The 22,189-nt window shown below is 37.2% G+C and overlaps 1 protein-coding gene across 1 annotated transcript in view; it reads right to left on the bottom strand.

The window, feature by feature from the left end:
• Positions 1-22,189, bottom strand: part of CDC73 (cell division cycle 73) — a 163,059-nt gene that overhangs the window by 11,818 nt on the left and 129,052 nt on the right. Inside the window, exons 12-15 of the mRNA XM_084637564.1 lie at positions 19,262-19,297; positions 18,970-19,057; positions 2,098-2,259; positions 140-240 (exon numbers count right to left, since the gene is read on the bottom strand). Of these exons, the coding sequence (XP_084493690.1) occupies positions 140-240; positions 2,098-2,259; positions 18,970-19,057; positions 19,262-19,297 (387 nt within the window). The remainder of the gene's footprint in view (positions 1-139; positions 241-2,097; positions 2,260-18,969; positions 19,058-19,261; positions 19,298-22,189) is intronic.

The raw sequence follows: 22,189 nt of genomic DNA, 5'->3' as shown, positions 1-22,189 counted from the left end.
ATACTTGCCAATGGTGCCAAGGCACTAGCTCCCTACCACATCCAAATCCCATAACACTCCCAGCCAAACCTGAACTATTGGTAAGTATGCACTGATGATAAAAACATGTAAGAGCATTTATCTGTAACTAGAAGCTTACTTTTTGCAAAAATATCAACAGGGGATCCATCAGGCAATAGCCATGGCCAGCCTTTGAACTGCCAAGCAGGACCCTGAACAAACACCGCGACTACACGGTCCCTATAAATAAAGGAGAAGGAGACACACACATTAAAGGACTTAAGCTTTTAGTCACTGTAAATTCCTAAAAGGAAAAAAAAATCTCAATTATTTATATGAGACAGGTTGCTGTCAACACTACTGTGAGGAAAGCATCGTACATTAACATAGTTTCTCTTTATAATGTCACTGTTATAGCACATTAATGACTGCTGTACTTCCAAAACAGCTGCTTTTTCCACATGCAAGTCTCTTCAGCATTAACACACTATTTTTGTATGTAATATTTCTGGACTTCATGTCTGCTTTTTGTTGTATGCAGCTCAATTTCAAATTTTGTATTTATCAGAAAGCAAATCCTGTTCATTTCTTGAGATTACTGTTTAGGGTTTCTTTAAAATGCTTTGGAATTTAAAAGAAAATCCCCTATGAATTGTATTGTAAACTAAAGGAGATGTAGCAATTTAAAAATGCTTATTCAGCACATACTTTAAACTTTAATACAAAAAGCTCATTGCAACAGGAGAGACAGCTGCAACAATTTAACCTACATTTTCAAAGTGCACTTTTAATGAGTATATGCAACTACCACTTGTAGTCTAAGAAAAATCTATTCACTGTTAATACAGAAGATAAAGTTCACAAACAGCAAGTTCTTTGGGACAGGTATTGTCTCTTTGCTATACATTTGTACAGCAATAGGGCTGAGGTCTCTAAGCACGACCACATTAGGAATTAGATTATGGGTTTATTTATAAATGTACATTATTGTAAGGATTTCAAAACCCCAATGAAGAAAAATAATCAGGTCTCTGAAATGATAAAAACACAAGGCTATACACTTAAAAAACATTTCTCACATTAGCTGTTACAAAGTTGAAACAATAAAACTTTAACATTAATTCCCTATCACTGATTCCACTCTGGGAAATCAATCATGAAGACGGCTTTACCTTTGTCAAAAATGTTTACGGTCCACTGAAGATGCAAGCTGCCTTTTGGTACTTCAGCAGCTATTATTGTTTTCTATTTGCCTGCTGCTCCCAACAGAGAATGCCTAATTATCTGGAGTGTTAGATCTTATTTCCTTTTAACAGCCTGCTTTGAATGTTACAGACCACTAGGTCTTGTACATGCCTTAAATATTCTTAAACTGGGAGGATAAAGAAAGAATATTGGTTATTTGATTAATCAATACTAAAGGGTTGTCTTTTTACAAACCCTCCTGGAGTGTAAAAGTACTGACAGATACTGTTTCATCTTTTTACAGGCCCTCACAAACGGGTCTGCAGGTTAAACAAACAAACCTATGACACATTTGCAAAAAGATCCCCCTTGACTGGCTCTCCCCCTTCACAGAGCTCCATCTTGAAGCCTATGTCATTGTTTCTGACCATTATGCACATTAGCTTAAAGCTGATGCAATCTGTTTCCAGCTTCTTCTTCTTCTTTTTTTTTTTTTTAAATTTAGAGTCAGAAGTATAAGGCCCCAACATTTTCCCTTCCAAATAAAATTCAGAAAGATTGGCTATAGACAAGGATTTTTCTTTCAGAGATGCAACATGTTTGAGTAAATTAAGTAATACAGTAGCTCTGATCCTGAACAATTGGAGTGATACTTTCATACTCCTGGAGGGTTTCAAACAAAAAATATGGGATAAGCCAGGAATATTGTTTATATCATTGAAAGATCATAACCTGAAAGGAACAAGTTCCTATATAATTGCTATCCAGCCATTTCTACACACATTTGTTAATGTTTTATGCACCAATTAGCTTGGAGTTATTTTATTAGCTCATTTCAAGATCTGTGTTCTTGTTCTGAAAAAGAGAACTAAACGTGTAAAAAAATAATTCAAAAAAGCAGTTCTGCTTTACCAATCTTGTGGCATAAGTTTCAGAGGCTGGTCTACCACTCGATAAGGTACAGTAACGCTGACTGTTGTGCCCCCAGGCTGCATCTGGTCCTTCCTTCTCTGTATTAAAGTTTCATTTTCTCGTTGACAGCCTTGTTTTTTCTTTTCATCTGATGGTACAAACCTAGGGAACAAAGAGGCACTTAGCAGATCCATGTTATTTGTTTGCTATAGTCAACAAAGAAAGTAAGCAAACCATAACCTCTTCTAATAATGCAAGTTATCTGACAAGATCACAAGAAGTTTAACAGGGTTAAAACTATTCTTGAACTCGCTATGCTTTGTCTTTGAAATGCCTCCGTATAGCAGAAGGGCATGCTAAGAAAGCTTGATCATTAACTAAATCTCTAATTTTACAATAATTTTCTTTGAACATAGGTGATTTAACTACTTTTAGTAGCAAAAAAATCGAAGTATTCATATCTGAAGATTTTGCGCTACATATTTATGGATTTAAGTAAGTATTTAGACGGTTTGTATCATAAAAAAAGGTCTATCAAATCTTTGTCCCAGACATGCAAGAAGAGAGATAAGATGCCAGCGATGCGGTTTAATTAGGCCACAACTTTATTAACGTAACTCATATGGGAAATATCCAGCAATAACTTATTCAATGCACGTCATCACTACTTCCTTAATCATTTCCACCTATTTAAGAACGGTCATCTGTCCCCCACCCAGTACTGGTCCCAGATAGTCTTTGAGATTCCACCACCCTCCTCTCATGTGACGGTTAACCTCTAGGGGAACAGGGTTGTCTCCCATCCTGTTCCAGACATTAGGAGACCCAACCCCATTTCACAGCGTTCTATGGAAGATGTGAATTTAGGCCTCCAAAATTCTTGAAGACTTAGGCATTAACCCGAAATTCCTTTGAAAATCGATTACATTAATTATACACATCAACAGACAGTGGACTGTACAAATCTTTGCTGACAGTAACACAGACCTTTGATATAACACCACCCTGTAAATATATATTGTGAATTCAAACCATGGAGCCATTATGCTCATCTATCAATACATACTGTAGCACAAAGGGTTCTAACAAATACTGACCATTTCATTTGAATATATACCAACACCATAAAGATCAAATTCAAATTATACAGAACTTCTTTCCTTCCATTAGTTTTAAGTCAGTGCTTGCTGGCAGGACGTGGCCTTCCATGGCCAGTGATAGTACAACTAAAGAAATCCAGTAGTTATTGTAATCCTCAACTCCTGAATGCAACAGCAGTCACAGTCTTTGTATTCATGTCAGGATTTTTATGTTTTTGAAAACAGCTCTCTTAAAACTACAATTAAATTGCATCTTAAACACAAAGGGCTATTTAAACATTTGTGACCACTCATGGGTCACCCAATGAGACCATCATGAGTTCTTATTTCCTGAAGTACAGATGGTTACTAGCAGTTTGACTAAAGGGAGCAGAGCTGATTTTTGAAAATCAAAGTGCGAGTTGTTGCCACACCTCTGGGGCCTGCCCACTTACATACATGTAATGCTCTGGATAGGAAGTCAGAAAGCCATGGCAACAACAGGGGGACACCAGCAGTTTACCCACAACAAGAATTTAAGTAACATCATTAAGCTTGTTGGTGCAGATTTTATAGCTTTTGGCTACAGGGACTTGATTCTATCCATCAAAATTATATCTTAGCAAGGACCAAAATATTTGGATTTTTATCATAATGCTGAAGTTAAAGATTTTTTTTTATTTTTCATCTAGTTAGATGGTGAGTACTGATAAGATAGAGATGAATTATTTAACTCAATACTACAATTCTGGATTTTTTGAATGCCTAGTTGAGGTTTTGGGGTCTCCCCCCAAAACATTATGCTCAATTATGCATGAAAAACTAAGATGATATGATTCTCATGTCTTAGATAATCTCTTAAGGAGAAAATATATCTTCCTAGCCCCAGTCCTAAAAATGCTCCATACATTTGAAACAGTCTCTACCTTGCTGTTAAATAAAATGCATGTAACAGTTTGAAGAACTGTGGTTTTAGATCCCAATCATAAATAAATAAATGTATATAGTAGTAATATATATATTATATCGTGCTTTTAATCAGTAGACCCCAACATGCTTTACAAAGGAGGCATCACTGTCACATCTGGAGACAGGACAACTGAGGCACAGAAGTGAAGTCAGGAGTCTATCCAGAGGCCAGTGACAGAGCTGAGGATAGAACCCAGGTCTCCTAGTCCCAGTACAGAGCTCTAACTACTAGGAAACATTGCATCTCCAAAATATAAATATTTTATACTAGTAATTACAACAGTTGGGGAAAAAAATTTCAGTTTCAATTTCTGTCTCCAAAAAATGCATATCTGGGATGATCAAAACATTTTGTGAATTTGTGTCAATTTTGGCAAATTGTTTCAAAGAATTTTTTTTATGTCAAAATGAACCATTTCAACATTTTCAAAATGAAACTTTCAAATTTTTGAACTAGATTCACAAGGAAACTTAGGCCCCCATTCTCAAAGCCCTGAAGAAGGAAGAGATGGTGGTGGTGCCCCTTTACACCACACAGTCCAGGCAGCACTCACCTGTGCTGGGGGAATGTGAAAGATTAAGATTTGAATCCCCACTCTAAAGCAGGAACTTGAACCCACTGCACCCCAGGTGAGCAGGATGGATAAAAACGGAACATGTTGTTACAAACAGAACACTAGATTTTTTTTAAATTTAACCCTATTCAACATTAAATCTATGTTAAGGCCTACATACATTAAAATAATTAAATTAAAAACAAAATTTAATATTAAAGTATGTTTGCAGTCAAGCTGGAAAGAAGGGGAAATCCCTGAATGGGTGAAAGTCACTAGCTAAGCACCTGGAATTAGAGTTCGTTGAAGTGTTAAACCAGCTTTTGACAGCAACAGACTCTTCTACAGCTGCAGAGAATATCTTCTTTTCAGTTTATTCAGCCAGTTCAGCTCAGTGACTAGTACATTTAAAGTTAAGAAGAAACCAGCTGGGAGTTGAAAAACAGGAAAGCTTACCTTCTTCCAACCTACAAATAAGAAGCAGGTGTGAGAGGGTGAGATCTGCTAGTTCTAAAATCTTGAAGGACATAGTGACCAGAAACAAATCAGTTTAAATCACTAGTTACAAATAATACTTTTCTGGTTTAATAAATCAGTTCCTTTTAAATGCAAACATGTTTTGATTAAAAAAAATCTTTGCATGTAAAGTAGTTTCATTTAATAAAAGTCTAAAGTGCTGGTTTTGTGCATTTTAATGGAATTTGGATTTCTTTAGAGCTTGAAACAAAATCAGAAGTAAAACATTCTGGTCTAATAAATAAGAAATACATTCATTGTTCACCATCTTCTAACACAATAAAAAATTAAGTATCTGAATAAATGTAAGTTAAGCTATACAACTGCATAAAAGAGTATATAGACATAGTGCAGCTTCCCAGTTAGCAAAAAGCAGCATCAAATTTCTTATACAGGCTATATTCAGTTGCAAATGAACGTATTGTAATGGTTTTCAACTAATGAAAAAAATCAATATTTTTTTAGGAAAATAACTAAAAAGTACAAATGCAAAACAAGATTAAAATAAATTTAAATCAAGGTTTCCATCTTGAACATTTAAATCATGATTCAAATCTGTGATTTAAATTGCTTCGACCCTGTAGGTATGTGCTCTAACCACAAGGTATCCTGGGGTAGGGGTCTCAATCTCTCCTGTTGGAGTTGTCCTACTTTGTAGACAAATTTAAATTTCATTGAGCAAGAAAAAGAAAGGATGAGACTCTAAATGGTGGTTAAAGCAATCACCTGGGATAGAGGACACCAGGGTTCCAGTCCTCACTCCCATTAATATTTACTGCCCACGCCCCCATCCCTTCTCGGTTATGTGAATGATGCCTAAGGGTATGTCTAACACTGCAATTAGACACCAACAACTGGCCCATGCCAGCTGACTCAGACTCACAAGGCACCAGCTAAGGGACTGTTCACCTGCAGTGCAGACATTCAGGCTCAGGCTGGAGTTCCTATGTGAATCTAGCCTTGTTTCCAAATTCCCTTTGTTTTTATTAAAAATGGTGAAAACTTCCCAAAATCAAAACAGAAATCCTTTCAGATTTGCTAAAAGTTGCAAAAAATTTTGGTTTCAGGTTGACCCAAAACTATTCCCCCTTTTCCCCTCAGAACTGCCAACAATCTGAAAAATCAGTAATTCAAATACCTTAAACAGCAATTACAATTGATGTTGGATTCTTAGTTCCACAGCTAGCGAAACATGTATTTTTTGTGTAATTACAAATCTTTAAAAAAGAAAATCAGAATGTGTTCCACTTTTAATGCCAAGATAAATTAGAACTTGTGGTGCCAAATTTTAGAACATATTATCGTGTACATAATTAGGAAGATAAATAGCTATCAGAAATAAAGTAACATTTAAAAATGGGCTGCACTCTTATTGTTTCATGGTGATAGAAGAATGTTAAATTAGTTTTTCAATTTTTTCTCCAGCTTAATTTACACATTTGAAAAATCAGATCCTGCTTAGATTGGAAGACAATAACTGTAAATGACTGGAAAACTAGCCAAAAAAGCCAAGATAATGAAAGTTGAAAAACTAAGATGGGAAAAGGATTTTAGTCAGACTGATTATATATTCTAGCTTTTGTTAACACCTATGTATCTTACCAGTGATCTTCAATGACTAAATAACAGTTTGGAAAAGGAAGTTTGTTTCAGATTCAACACTACCACCTCTCAGAGACCCATAATGAATCTTTCAGCAAAATTAGGGAAGATCAGACTTGACTTTTCTGATGTTTCAAGGAGAAAGTGAAAAAAAATTTACCTCATAGCCTTTCAAGACTTCTTTAATACATTTTAAGACTGTAGAAAAAGGGCACAATCCCAATTTTTAAAATGTACTTTGCAGGTCATCTTTAACAGTACTTGATTGTACTGGAATAGTAAAAAGCTGGAAATGACTAAGAATTGGGAAGTAAAATTAACCAGCATTACAGTGATGTTGATAAAAGTGCGATTCATGAGGCACAAGACAAATTATAATTTATTTTGTCTTGTCTAACACATGTAACACTATAGAGCACTCTAATCAGAAATGGGGCTGTATAAGGCATCCTGGAAAAACAAAGGACAGATTTTAAAAAGATACCAATTTTTATAAGTATCTTTTATACTCCTCAAAATAGTATAAAATATTTTCAGACATACACATTCTTCTGCTATAGGCTCTGAAATGATTAAACAATGTGAAAGGCAATACATTAAAATATATTTTACTCACTACATCTTATAAGGAAGAAAAATATGGCATATTGGACAACACCACAGTTCTTTTTGGAGCAACTCATGGCAACCATCAAATGCTAGAAATGCATTAATAGGCCTCTGATGCTGCCGCTAAGAATCAGTTCAATTTCATTTAAAAGTTATTCTGGAGAATGCTAATCAAGTCGGTATTTCTAACGAGAGATCAATGACCACCACAGCCTCAAAGAAAGTGACTGCATCTGAAAATTCCAAGGTGGGAATGAACAGGACCAAGTGGATTCCACAGTGTAGGTTACAATATTTAAAAGTCTGTTGGGCTAAATCAACCATGATTATGAGAGAATATAGCAACCCAACGTAGACTTACTCATAAACTGAGGATATTAATCTTCTTCTATTACTGGATATTACTTGAAGTCTACACCTCCCTCTCCTTCCGCAAATGAATGTGAAGCCCACAGGAAATTTGAACACTGAATAAAGATATCACAAGTCATATTTAGAGTCCTATGGCAGCTATTGTGTGTTGATCAGCTGATGCAATCTGTCCGTAAAATCCAGTGGATCTGGGCACTGGGAAATCCTCTGGTGACAACAATCGCAGCAGCTCAGTGTAAAGAGCTTTACCAGGGTAAAGAGACGGCTGAGAAGCCCTTGCATTCAGCCGATTCCCAGCTGCTGGAGTCACTCCCTCAGGGTTGTGGAAGCCAGCTGCAAATTAGGAGCAGCTTTTATAACCAAACACTAGCCTGGTTAGTCCCTTAAAGCTACCAACATCTTCCCTATGCCCCCAGGCTGTTGTCAAGCACAGCTCTGCACATCTTAGGATCTGGCTCCATATTCCAAATAGTTCCCTAAAAATAAGCTATTAACCATAATACATCTTTCAAACTAGGGTTGGGCCATTGGTGAAATTGTCAAATACCAAAAGTGGTCAAATATTTTGAAGTACTAATTTATTAGAAGTGTGACAAAAGAGTAAGACTATGGCTCAACCAGGATTAGCATTAGAAAGATATTTATGCCTAATTACAAAAAAAAACACCCTAAATTACTTAACCGAGTTTTTTCAGCTCAGAAAAATGTGAAACAATGAAATGAAGTTCTAAAAAATTCTTAGTAATGTTCGGATAGCATTTAAATGTGAACACTATTCAGGACTAACCTGCTACAAAAAAAAGCAAAACGAAAACAAACAGAAAAAAGCAGCAACTATAAAAGAAAATATATTTGCATTTGTGCTCAGTAGGCAGCAGGCCAATTCAAGCTTCTTGCTTTTCATTATTATCTTTCACCGCTCTCAACTGCTTCATCTATATCATTGTCATCACCAAATTTAATCGGTATCTCCTCCTTCCTCTTCATCTAATGAAATTGAAATTCTGATGTTGTAAAAAACCAAGTTTGTATGGTGAAAAAGTGATGGATTCCCAAAGGGAATCTTATTACTAACAGTTTTTAAAAAGATCCATGGAACAAAGCCAAACTTTGCAACACTGAACTTGAAAGTAAAACGAACCTAGCGGATTTTCATTGTTCAGAAAAATACAAGAAGAAAGCAAACATATATATAAATAAAAACTTTCATATATAATAAAACTTTCATTTTAAATTAATTTAGTTAGCAGCATAGGACTTTTCGAACACAAGATACCTTTAGTTTAAGAGTTCATCTACATCAGGGATCGGCAACCTTTGAGATGCAGCCCGCTGGGGAAAGCCACTGGTGGGCCAGGCCAGTTTGTTTAAATGCAGCATCCTCAGGTTCGGCAGATCGAAGCTCCCACTGGCTGCGGTTCGCTGTCCCAGGCCAATGGGGGCTGTGGGAAGGGCAGCCAGCACATCCCTTGGCCTGCATCGCTGCCCGCAGCCCCCACTGGCCTGGGATAGCAAACCGCGGCTAGCGGGAGCCACAATCAGCTGAACCGATGGACACTGCAGGTAAACAAACCGGCCCAGCCCAGCCTGCAAGTGGCTTTCCTTGGTGGGCTGCATGCCAGGGGTTGCCAATCCCTGATCTACACCATATGGTCACACCACATGGTTCCATGTGGTAATGCAATGGGGTATTATATTGAAAATGCTATGTTAGAAGAATTTTATGGTGGCCAACTCAAGCACTCAAAACTTAGGAAGGGACAGTGAAATCTTAATTCAGCCTCCTTTAGAGAATGCATGAGACAGTTTTGCCCATCATCACATAGGATGCGCAGTACTGCAAACCCTAAGGATTCCAAAATCTTGGATTATGCTCTCCAAAATCTTAATTTGGCTTAAAATTCATGAGATTTTAAAATATTAATAAATGTTAGTTTCATTTTATCTTTGGTTTGTGAGTCTTTATGGTTCACGTTCTCGAAGTTCTCCCCCTAACCATGAGGATCAGGAACCTTTTTTTTTTTTTTTTTTTTTAATTTTATTAAACAAAATCTGAGATTCTCACATAACATGAATGGAGGAACTGATACTAGGAAACACCGCCAAATATTGTGAGACTTGATGTCACAAGAGCTGGCAACACTCAAAGAGAGAATCTAGCTTTCCCAGGTATTAGTCCAGCCCTTTAAATGCAGAACAAGATTATTTTCTTGCTATACTCTGCCTCATTTACTATCCAGCCTGTGCACTGATGGAGGCAGGATTCCTGCAGAACAAATGTGTAATCAAATTAAAATAATTACAGACTGTATAAAGAAATTTATATCCGATTGCAGTAATCAGATTCTCATATGGAGGGTAATCCAAAGGTCACATGTGCAAATTCAGTTTAGAAGTATCAGAGACAGCCACACTTACACTTGAAACGTATTGTATGGTAAACTGAAATCCATTTAGAAGACAAATGTTATCCATCTTTAACACTCCGTTGCTGTAGTGTACAAAAGTGATCAGAGTTATTAAATTACTACAAGTTAGATGTGTGACAGACCCAACCTGTGGTTGAAGCACCATTCTTAATTCTACTTTTTAGGCCTAAACATTTCTGTGTTTAACAACTCACTTCAAAATTATTTTAATTGACAGCTCCCCCACAGTTGAAAGTCAGCTGGAGGCTGTGCTATATAATTAATGCGTAATTGAAAGCCTCCTCAATGGCTGTAACCCCTAGCTTACATTGGCTTCAAATCAATTTTGATTTAATGTAAAACTCTGAGTAGTCTCCAATTCATTCCTCCGAGAAACCTATAATGTTGCCTTAATATTCTGAACTACAAAAGGGAAGAGAAGTTAATGGACAACACATACTATACAAAGAACAGAAGAAAAGATGCAGGAAAAATTTAGATCAGACACATACAAGCGGTACATGAATAATTGATATCCTGCAAAAAGAAAACGAGTACTTGTGGCACCTTAGAGACTAACCAATTTATTTGAGCATAAGCTTTTGTGAGCTACAGCTCACTTCATCAAATAAATTGGTTAGTCTCTAAGGTGCCACAAGTACTCCTTTTCTTTTTGCGAATACAGACTAACACGGCTGCTACTCTGAAACCTGATATCCTGCAGAATGTTTCATACAAACACTGCTGAATTCCAAGTGTCTATATCAATGCAACCACCGTTTTCCAAATCTGATCAAAAGCGAAATAAAATGTGTCAAGTGCATGTCAATTAACTTGCCAAGTTAGTTTTCAGGAACCCTTTAGCCAGGCTTTCCAGGAAAGCCGCACAAACCCGGTTTCCAGTTATATTCTGAAACAGTGACAAAAGTTAGTCAGTCCAAGAATCTACAGCTTTAATTCCTTAGACTTTCATAGCTACATAAGGTGTGTTCTATGTCAATGTGGTCCATGCAGAAAGCTGGTACTCGTATACAGACACCAACTTGAAATCTATTTTTTTTTTAATTAGTTACAGATACTATACCTGCCCCAGAACCACCCCCCACACACACACACACATTTTTGAGACTTTAAAAATCTCATTCCCTCAACTGTTGCTGTCTGAATACAAAAGGGGTAAATAACCACAGGGGGAAAACAGTTATACTGAGTATATATGAAGTGTTGTCAGATGCACAAAATAAACAACTAAAATAGACAGAAAAGTTTTTTTAATCTGTTACTAACAGCTAAAACGTTAGTTGAAATGAAAGTAATACATTTTAAAAGTGAAGTGTGATTTTTAAGCTGACAAACACTTTAAAACACTAACAGTTGGGTAGAAGCATATACTTACAGCCCTGCACTTAGGACAGTGTTGGAATTAATATTTGAAATTATTAATATTAATATGGAATCCAAACACTAATTTAACCATAAATTCCTTTTTTAAATCTAAAGGACTTATACAATTGCATTAAACATGCTTGAAGAGCCTAAATACATTATTTACTATATCCAAACAGTAACAAAACATTTATAAGCATTTGTTGAAGATACTTGCAAATGGGCTAAACCCAGGATGCTCAGACTCAGATTGGTTGGCTCCAGCACAGCCAGGAAGGTATAAGCGGTGAACCTTTTAAGAGTTTACTTTTTACATGCTTTAAAAAAAACTGATGGCATTGCCAATTACTGACTTCAGCTACAAGTCTATTTGAGACAGTTCACCCCTATTTCCAGCTTAATATAGGTAAGATTTACAACCTCCTTTCTCGCCACGGCCTCCTCTCCTCCTTCTTGCTGACTAACAGTTTGTCTTTTGCACCTGGGCTCACAGAGGCTCTAAATTTTGAGATAACACTGGTGTGTGTGGTGGGAAGGGACATGTTGACTCATTTTAAGATTTATTTTGTCTTATTCAAAACCATCCACAGTCACCCCTATTGGTCAGAGGCCTTCTTTCTAGAAACTACCCCTTATTTTGTGAGTTATTCTTTGAACCAGATATACTTCCTACTTCACTCCTTCCGGCCTTTTAATTCATTATTTTCAAGGCCTTCCTTCTACTTGCAAGTCAGGGCCTTTCTTTATAACACATATATTTCCTTAAAATAACCTTAATTCTTTAATCTCGTATGTATGCTATAGAGAGCATGGTGAGGGACCATTTTATATAAGATGCAGGAGGCAGTGTGCTCTAGGATGGTTGAATGCTTCCAGAACCACACTGCAGGCTTGGCATGACACGAATAATTAAACATGGGGGAAGGCTTCATTTTTTGAAAGACAGGATTAGGGAAGTAACTAAATTAGCAGCCTACAAATGGAATGTTTGTGTTAATTTAAGTAAATGGGTCAGCAAGCCAAAAGACAGAATATCTGAGCTAGCTAGGATAAGAAGGGAAACTCCAAGGGAACCTTTTACTAAGAAAAAGAAAATAATGGACAAGAGAAGTTGAGAGCATAAAGATGAGGTAAAGAGTAAAGCTGAACATGGACAGGGCATGGACAAAGCATGCTTTACATGGAGATTGGTTCCTGCAAAGTAGCCAAGTCAATCCCAAAACTCGTGATGCAATGTATAGTGAATGTGATGTGTAAATGTATATGACGATATGGGGACTCTGTGTAAGTTTGGATGTATATAGTCAAGTCCCCCACCTTAACATATGTACCATCTTTCCTTTCCTTGCCAGCTACTACACTTAGTCCAAATTGTGTACTTCAAAGAACAATGCTATTATATGACGACAAATAAGCAAACTTTACATGTGTGGTATACCCTATACCCACCTCTACATTTGAGTCTGATCAACTCAGCGTGGCTTTGCTTTATGCCAAATAAAAGAGCCTGAGTGACGAGACTGGAGTCAAACTGAGTTCTTAGGGAACCAAGTGGAAGAGATCTCGGACTATAGCTTGCAATTGACAAACTTATGTTTGGCCATCCAACATATTAAAAGTCTAACTGTTTTAAAGTTCAGACACACAAGGTGAGAGACAACTTGTCTCTCTAATAATCTGAGAGAAACAGCTACAATATTACTGTAAACAGGTTTTAAAAATTGACCATTAATAGTCCCCTTTATGATTTTTCAGTTTTTCCTCCTAGTTTTTTTTGTAAATCTAATCAAGAAAGTTAACTTTTCATATCTATTCAGAATCCAACACTCCAAAAACTGGCACACAAAGCTATCACATAAGTAAGCACTGTGTTTTATACACAAACTTTTATGAATAAGAGACTAAAATGAATACAGCTTCATTAATTCTTACTTCAATTGCCAATGCCACTCATGTTCTTACAAAAGCCTGGCACTTTTAGGTCTCATATTATCACGACTGTACTTTTATAAAACACACCACAACACATTTACTAGTCTACAAAGTGTCAAATAAAACTAAACTAAACTTGATAAAGTGAGCGAAGGACATTTTATAATGCATTATCCCTGGGACTTTCTTGTTACTTGTTCGCTTAACAGCAAATTTGTAAAGTTTGATAAGCCACACTCTCTCTTGGTCACTAGTGTGAATTAGTACAGTTCCACTGTAACTAGTAATCACTTCAAAGGCCTTGCTTACACTAGGACTTTAGCACAGATTGAAATGGAGTGGAGACTACTGCTATTTGTGGATTATGATGTTTCTCATCACAGAATCCCAGAGACTGATAGACAAGAGGCCAGTTATGAATCTTCAGAAGTCTACATGTTGGCCATATATACCCTTTATACCTTCATATATTACTCCTTCTAGAGTTGATGCTGTGCATAGTCACTCCCCCATTCTAACATAGTCGCTCTCTTTCCCTTCCTTGGCAGCTATTACACTCTAGTCCAAATTTTGTACTTCAAAGTGCAATGCTAAAATTATATGATGGCAACTAAACATTTTTTAGTGAATTATATCAGTGTTAGCATCAAAAATTAACATAATGGTTACACTATGGTCTTTAATTTGCATCTTGCAAATACAATTTTAGTTTCATTTCTGTTCTATATATCCTGTGGCAAAATGTGGCCTCCAAACATGCTTTAGCATTAGCAGTTCTCAGCACAAAAAAAATGGGTTAGAAGAGACATTTCTTCTAAAGAGACATGCTCTCTGCAAAGAATAAAATTTAAGCATTGCTAACAGGTGGATACAACATGTGTCTCCAGGTGTCTCTCATGAACAGTTACAGCTCTGATAAGTGTGTCCAAACAGATTTCTTGAAAATTAATCAAGTATTTGCACCAGTAACAGCCTTCTTGTTTGTAATTAGTTTTGTAATTATGTTACCCTTCCCATTTTCCATTTGTTTATGCAAAACAACCAACAACACTGGTTGACATTGCTTGACTTGATAACTTAGTGTAACTATATATGCTATCAGCTAAAAGATTAAGTTAAAAAGGAAAACCTTGGCTAGCGACGTACATGATCCCCAGAAAACAAGCAACAACTATGGAACTAAACTCCCCAAGCAACACTAAAGTCTATTAACACTCAACATAACACCTTGAGAAGAGTTACTATGATTCACAAGCATTATGTGGGAGGAGAGGCTGATTAAACTATTAACTAGAGCAGCATTTTAAGTAGTCGTTGACCAGTAAATTAAAGTATTGTGCTGTGTGAAAGTAGTGTTCTGATTAAGTAATTTGTATTAAAATATATGCAAAGGAAGCAAGTGTATCCCACTTTTGCTACAGCTGGTCATCTACAAAAATCAATTGTGACAGACACCGTTACTATGGGTGATGACAGCAATTCTGACTTGGCACTGGATTTAGAAGAGAACACTAAAATGCAATAAAAAACTAAGACGACAAAAGAAAGATAGAGTTATGTAAATGAAGATTATTTTCCCAGATATAAAGGTTAGTTTATAGTTAAAGGTATTAAATACAGACCAATACCCTTAAAACCAATGTTTTTATAAATAGAGATGTCTCAGAAATATTACACAGACAGGAATTGCAAAAGTAGGGTTATTTGTGGAACCTTGTCAGGGAGCCTGTATTACCACCCTGAATCAATATAACTATGCTGCCTAAAGAAGTGGGGATGATGGTGCAAGCAGAAGAAGAGGGATCGCTAATGGGAAGAATAAAAAAAGCACAAAATTTATGCGTATGCAACTTCCTCTCCATGCCCCTGTAAACCATTTTCTTCTCCACATTCTTATAAACCAAAAGTCAGTACGTAAATGAATCAGATATTGCCATTAGATTCATGCTGTGTACAGCTTTACATTCTAGAGTAGTATAAATACCCACCTGCTGAAGTGAAAAAACAGATTGACAGAGCCAGAAGAGTACCCAGAAGTCACCTACTACAGGACAGGCCCAACAAAGAAAATAACAGAACGCCACTACCTGTCACCTTCAGCCCCCAACTAAAACATCTCCAGCGCATCATCGAAGATCTACAACCTATCCTGAAAAATGATCCCCCACTCTCACAGATCTTGGGAGACAGACCAGTCCTCGCTTACAGACCCCCAACCTGAAGCAAATACTCACCAGCAACAGCACACCACACAACAAAAACACTAACCCAGGAACCTATCCTTGCCACAAAGCCAGATGCCAACTCTGCCACATATTTATTCAAGTGACACCATCTTAGGATCTAATCACATTAGCCACGCCATCAGGGGCTCGTTCACCTGCACATCTACCAATGTGATATATGCCACCATGTGCCAGCAATGCCCCTCTGCCGTGTACATTGGCCAAACCGGACAGTCCCTACGCAAAAGAATAAATGGACACAAATCTGACATCAGGAATCATAACATTCAAAAACCAGTAGGAGAACACTTCAACTCTGGCCACTCAGTAACAGATTTAAAGGTGGCAATTTTGCAACAGAAAAGCTTCAAAAACAGAGTCCAATGAGAAACTGCTGAGTTTGAATAAATATGCAAACTAGATACCATTAACTTGGGTTTGAATAGAGACTAGGAATGGCTGGGTCATTACATGTATTGAATCTACTTCCCAGTGTTAAGTATCCTCACACCTTCTTGTCAACTGTCTAAATGGGCCCTCTTGATTATCACTGCAAAAGTTTTTTTTCTCCTGCTGATAATAGCTCATCTTAACTAATTAACCTCTCACAGTTTGTATGACAACATCCAACAATACATCTTACTATATGTTCCATTCTATGCATCCGATGAAGTGGGCTGTAGCCCACGAAAGCTTACGCTCAAATAAATGTGTTAATCTCTAAGGTGCCACAAGTACTCCAACTGCATTTACTGTAATTAAGGCAAATTAGTTTGGTTACTGTTTAAAGTTAGAAAAAAGTAGGAGTATGATTTACAGATGTTTTTTGAAATTTACAAAGTGTTAATGTGCAGCCAATGTTTCATTTTATAGTCTTTGATGGCCAGTAGAAGGGCAATAGCTTGGAAAGCTGAAAGTAGTATCAAATTAGCTGAAAAGGGGCTCTGACAGTCACAGCAAATTAAACTGTTTTCTTGAATCCTTTTCTTCCACTTCCAGTTTATAGAATTTGCCTTCTCCCTCAATCTTTTTTTCTTTTGTCCCTTTTACACACACTAAGGGCATAGCTACACTTGCAGATGTAGAGCGCTTTTAGTTAAACCAGCCTTCATAGAGTGCAATAGGGAAAGCGCTGCAATCTGTCCACACTAACAGCTACAAGCACACTGCCGTGCCCACATTAGCAGCTCTTGCAATGCTCTATCCCAGCATGCAAGTGGCTGTAACGTGCTTTTCAAATGGGAGGGGTGGGGTGGAGTGTGACAGGGAGTGTGTCGTGTCTATGTGGGGGAAGAGAGAGTGGGTTTTGGGGGGCGCTGGGAGCATGTCAGCATGCTGTCTTGTAAATTCAGACAGCAGTAGACCCTCCCCTCCCCCCCGCCTCTCTCTCAGACACAGCATTCCACAGTAATGGTTGCTTTGTCCCGGAGCAGATAAGTATGCCGGCTGTCAGAAATGGAGCTTTCAAAGGGCATATCCACATTCCTACAGCGAGGTCAAAACAATGAGAATAGTGGCCACTTGAGTTAAGGGGATTATGGGACGTTTCCAGAGACTGATCAGAGCGCAGTAATGCAACACCTCGTTCACACTGATGCCCAGGCGTTTCAGCCAAGGCGCAACAAGCATTAATCTTCTCACCGAGGTGGAGTACCAGGAGCACTCTAGCCGTGGAGTCAGAGTGCTCTACATGCCTTGCCAGCGTGGATGGTTAGTGAGCTAGGGCACCCGGGGCTGCTTTAATGCGCTCTAACTCGCAAGTGTAGCCAAGCCCTTAACCTGTGTTTAACCTCTCCCATTAACCTTCTCTTCCTTTACTTCTGTAGAAAGCAGATGGTTTGTGTTACCATGTTCAGATTACTCTTAGGGCTGGTTAACTCAGAAAAGTTAAATCATTTTAACTATACTGGTACAGGTGGTACAACTGCCCCAGTGTGTACACAGTTATTCCTGCATAAAAGTGCTTCATACTGAAATAGCTATTTCCATACACTATATAAGACACCTTTATACCAGTATAACTGGATCCAGACTAAGGACTGTACTGGTATAACTTTTTTCAATTAAAAATCACACTCTCTCTAACCAAAATAGTTTTACCAGTACAGTACAAGCCTTTAGTCCAGGTCCTAGGCTCAGAAAATCCACAGAATATTTCTACTGGTTGCTGCAACACTTCACAAGAATTTCTTCACATGCTCCTACTGCACCTTCAATGCCAACTACTTCAGTTCATTAACTAATTAGTTCATAAACAAATTCATGTTTGGTTTTCTTTGGTGAGCCGTGACTGGGTACATTTGGAGTTCAGACACCTCAAAGTGCACAATATAGCCTCAAATGTAGCCTCTGAGGGCAACAACTTGCCATGTCTCAGCAAGGAAAAAAAAATCACTTTTAAAGAACACAGCATATAATTTATAAAGGGCTCCATTAATGAAGTGTTAATAGTGGGGAAAGAAATGTCCTTTTAATTTTTTTAGTAGTTGCCATCAAGCTAATTTATGGGAATACATTTCTAAGCAAAAATTATTACTACTTTTAGACCCACAGAAGTAACGGCTGGTGAGACATATGCAACTTTGCACATTATGATCTACTGATCTATTACTTTTTTTAACTAGAAGGGTAGTTAGTTACACTGGAATAGCAGTTGGTTCAGCTATGCTGAGTTTGATTTTAGACTGTCAGTCGGATGTGCTTCTATAAGAAACAGCTATCATAATATTATAGCATCATGGTTCGCAGGGTACGAAAATGATGGGAGAATTTATTAGTTCAACAGTATTTCTATGTGTTAATTTATTTTGCTATAAATATTTCAAATTCTTGCTTCACTTCTATTTTTTAGTCACACATGAACTCACCCATTCTTTGTGTGAATTACAACTTATTCCCCATTTAGCAATGATTTAGAGAATGGGTAAAATTTACCATTTAAAAACAGAGGAGTGAAAAAGTCTGCCTTTAGAAATTAACACTCCCTTCCATTCAATGTATTTAGTTGGTTCAGAGGTCATCATTCTTGCAAACAACATTCATACTAATACTTTTACCTACCATTCAAGGATGCCTATGCTTTCTTTACAATTTGGACTGTAAAATTAAAATTCAGTTGTCAAGAGATAATAGATACTGCTTCTTGAATAATTACTACTCTGGCTATATCTTTATATCTGAAGACAATCTTTTATAAGGCATATTTTAGTCAGCTACTTACTTTAAATCCTGTAGAAGGTCTTTTGCATTAAGCATAGTTATTAAAGAAGTTGTAGCTGCTGGAATAATGATTATGGGCGTTCGAGATCCTGTAGAGAGAGAATAAAAAAAGGCAAATATAATTTTAACAAAATGTAATTACAAAATTTTATCACTTGCCTTACAGCACAAAATTGTGAAAGAATATCAAAATCCACTCCGTCTTTATCATTCTCAATTCAGGATAAAAAAAAAAAAGTATATTTACATGAAGGTTTGCCTTTATAAAAGGGACTCAGCTATAGGTAACTCACCTTTTTTCTGGTTTGGAGGTGGTCTTGCTTGGGAAACTGTAAAACAGAAAATATTAGTGACTGACTGACATAGGAGTAACTATCTACCAAGGTGAACAAAGGTGAACAATCTAGCTATTGGTATTTGGAGGATAAACATCTTTGGTATTAATAAAATAATCCTGAAACATAGTTAAATCTACCCAGGTCAAAAAGTTTACTGGAACTAATCCATACACTTTTCTCTTGCCCCTCCCCATCTCATATCAACAGAACACCACACACTACTAAGGATTTTCAATGGCAGAAAGTTGCATTTCATTGTGTATGATGTGAGACTGAGTTGAGGATCTATGCATGAAGAAATAATCTTCACAGAGCCTCATCTTTTTACTGGTGGCAGTGGTAACACATAACAGTATGAAAACTTGGTTGCCCTTTAATACAGAGTTCACAATTGCCAAATTTGATTGTCAGGGCATGTTTAGTGTCCCCAACAATCTGGATTGGGTGAGCTCCTCACATGTCAGGTACAATAAAGCACGGCAGATAGGCATAGCAGCCCTCAGGCTGAAAAGCTGGCCAGAAATCATTAAGAAGATTTAACAAATGCATGATGGTAGAAATCCCTTCAACAGATGGGGAACATATTCCGTAAGCTTGGACACAGGGTCTTCTCTTCTTTTTAAAGTTTTGTTTTCAGGCTTCCAAGTTCAGTGACCTGCTCACGTGGGAGATATTCCAGTTCAAGTGTGGAGTTATTTCATGGATAGAAAATGCATGCCGCCATGGCTCACTTTAAACAACCTGGTAAAATCAGACAGAGACCCACTATGAAAGTTTTACGGTAATGAGCTCTCTTCTAATACATTAGTTTTCTTTGGCCATCTCTTCCAATTATGCCAGCTCAGGTCAAGATAAAACAGTGCTGGCCATGGTACTACGAATGAATAGGTTGGCTTGCTGTTGATTAGTACTCTCATAGATTACTTTTCCGTGAAGAGTCCACAACATTTTCAGGACTCCAAACAAACTTGCTGCTGAGGATGAGAATTCTTATCATAAGGGTTTAGCCTAGTTTAGAAATTAGAGAAAGTACAATATACCGTCAAGTCACAACTGGTACTAAGCACAACAAATTTCTTTAATTGATTTCCAGTGTTGTAACACACCTATTCATGCTTATTTATGACCAACTGTTTCAGAACCTAACTGTGGTACTTAAGTATGCACCACACACACACACACACACACACACCCCCCTACTGTCCGAAGATAGGGACCATAATTTAAATTATCTCTACCTGACACTGTCAAAACCATGGAAATAATTGGTCACGCCACTTTTAACTATAAGGTCTGTAATGGTTTAGTAACTTCATTAATTATTAAAAAAAAGCCATTTTAAAGGTTAAAATAATCCCATATAAATGTTGTTTCTTTCTGGAAGGCATGAAGCTATTTGTCCACCTGGTTTTAACGTTAAATAAACTATTCTATACAATAAAAAAAAAACTATAAAAAATTCTACAATTTAACCAAAAAAATTAGAAATGATAGGTCTCTAGCTCAAGTGTGACAAAATACTTTCATTTGATGGACCGAGCAAACATTCCTATGCTATAAAAGAACAACATTCTCCTGCTCTGCTATTAGTCTAATATTTTAAAAGATGAGGAAACAAAGTGTCCCAGAATGGGCATGATATGAATCCATTTTGGAGCAAAAATCCAAGAGACATACTTGCTCCAGATCCTTAATACCTCTGTTCTTAATTCTCTTTGCACCTTACAATATACAGAAGGCTAACTAGGGGGCAACACCAACATAACCCTTTTTAATATACAAATAAACAGGTCTGTCAGTTAACAAGTGTGAAATTTCATCTAGCACTGTGGTCATGTTGATGACAGTGGTTTATCCATTTGGATTTCTGCTCTTGCTATTTCTACCCTTTTCATACCCTTGTTTGTCAGTTCCAAATACATTCATATTCTCAACAGCCCTAGTCAGATAAATATGACAGACAGGATGACCTTTCTAGCACTGAAACAACTGGGAAGATAAAAAAGAACAAAAGGAATCACAATAACACAGCACAATCTAAAAACAATTTAGAATAGTATTCAATACTTAATAGACTTTCATGGGGAAACTATTTTACAAAAGCAAATCTTTAAGCATTACTTTCACTAAAAAGATCCCAAGGAATTAACAAGGTATATATCCTCATCTGGTGACCTACCCAGGCCACATAAAGTAGTAGTTTTACATTTTGCTTTAGCAACATCACTTTTCACTTTGTGAAAAGCTTAAAAGAGCATCACTAAATTTGACAAAGCTATGAAAAAAAATTCTTGCATAACACTTCCCAAAACAATATGGCCTTGGCAAACATCTTCACAGTATCTACACCTGACCAAGTCCTGTAAACAAATTTCCCCCAATCTTTCAAAATTTACCAGTTGTAACAGTCCACTTTTCTCAATGTGTGTACTTAACATGAGCAAATCAATGACTACCACATTATGCTAAGGCACTAGGGAATATCACAGATCACAAAATTAAAGGGGAGAAGAGAAAATAAGTATGGTGTTCCTGGGGGCATTCTGCACCAAAACAATTAAAAATTCTCTGCACAATATTTTAAAATTCTGCAAATGTTATTTGTCAAAATACTACTACTTAATCATACCAGTTTCAATTATTTTGGTAATTTATTTCAAGACACATGTCAAGTATGTCTGATTCCCCCAGGAGCAGAGAGTTAAGGAAACCCCTATGACAACGCAGTTCCTGTTTTCCTGCCCCTTTCCCCTCACCAGAGCCCAGCTGCCCCCCACCTGCCCCCAAACCTCCACCATGGGACCCGCTCAGCCCCCACCTAAGTCCAAGGATCCAGAGGGAGAAACTTCCTGATGCTTGGTCCCAGGGTTGCATGAAGTTTCC

Source organism: Lepidochelys olivacea, assembly GCF_965140295.1.
Source record: "Lepidochelys olivacea isolate rLepOli2 genome assembly, chromosome: 8".
NCBI lineage: Eukaryota > Metazoa > Chordata > Testudines > Cheloniidae > Lepidochelys > Lepidochelys olivacea.
This window is presented reverse-complemented; position numbering and strand designations above follow the sequence as displayed.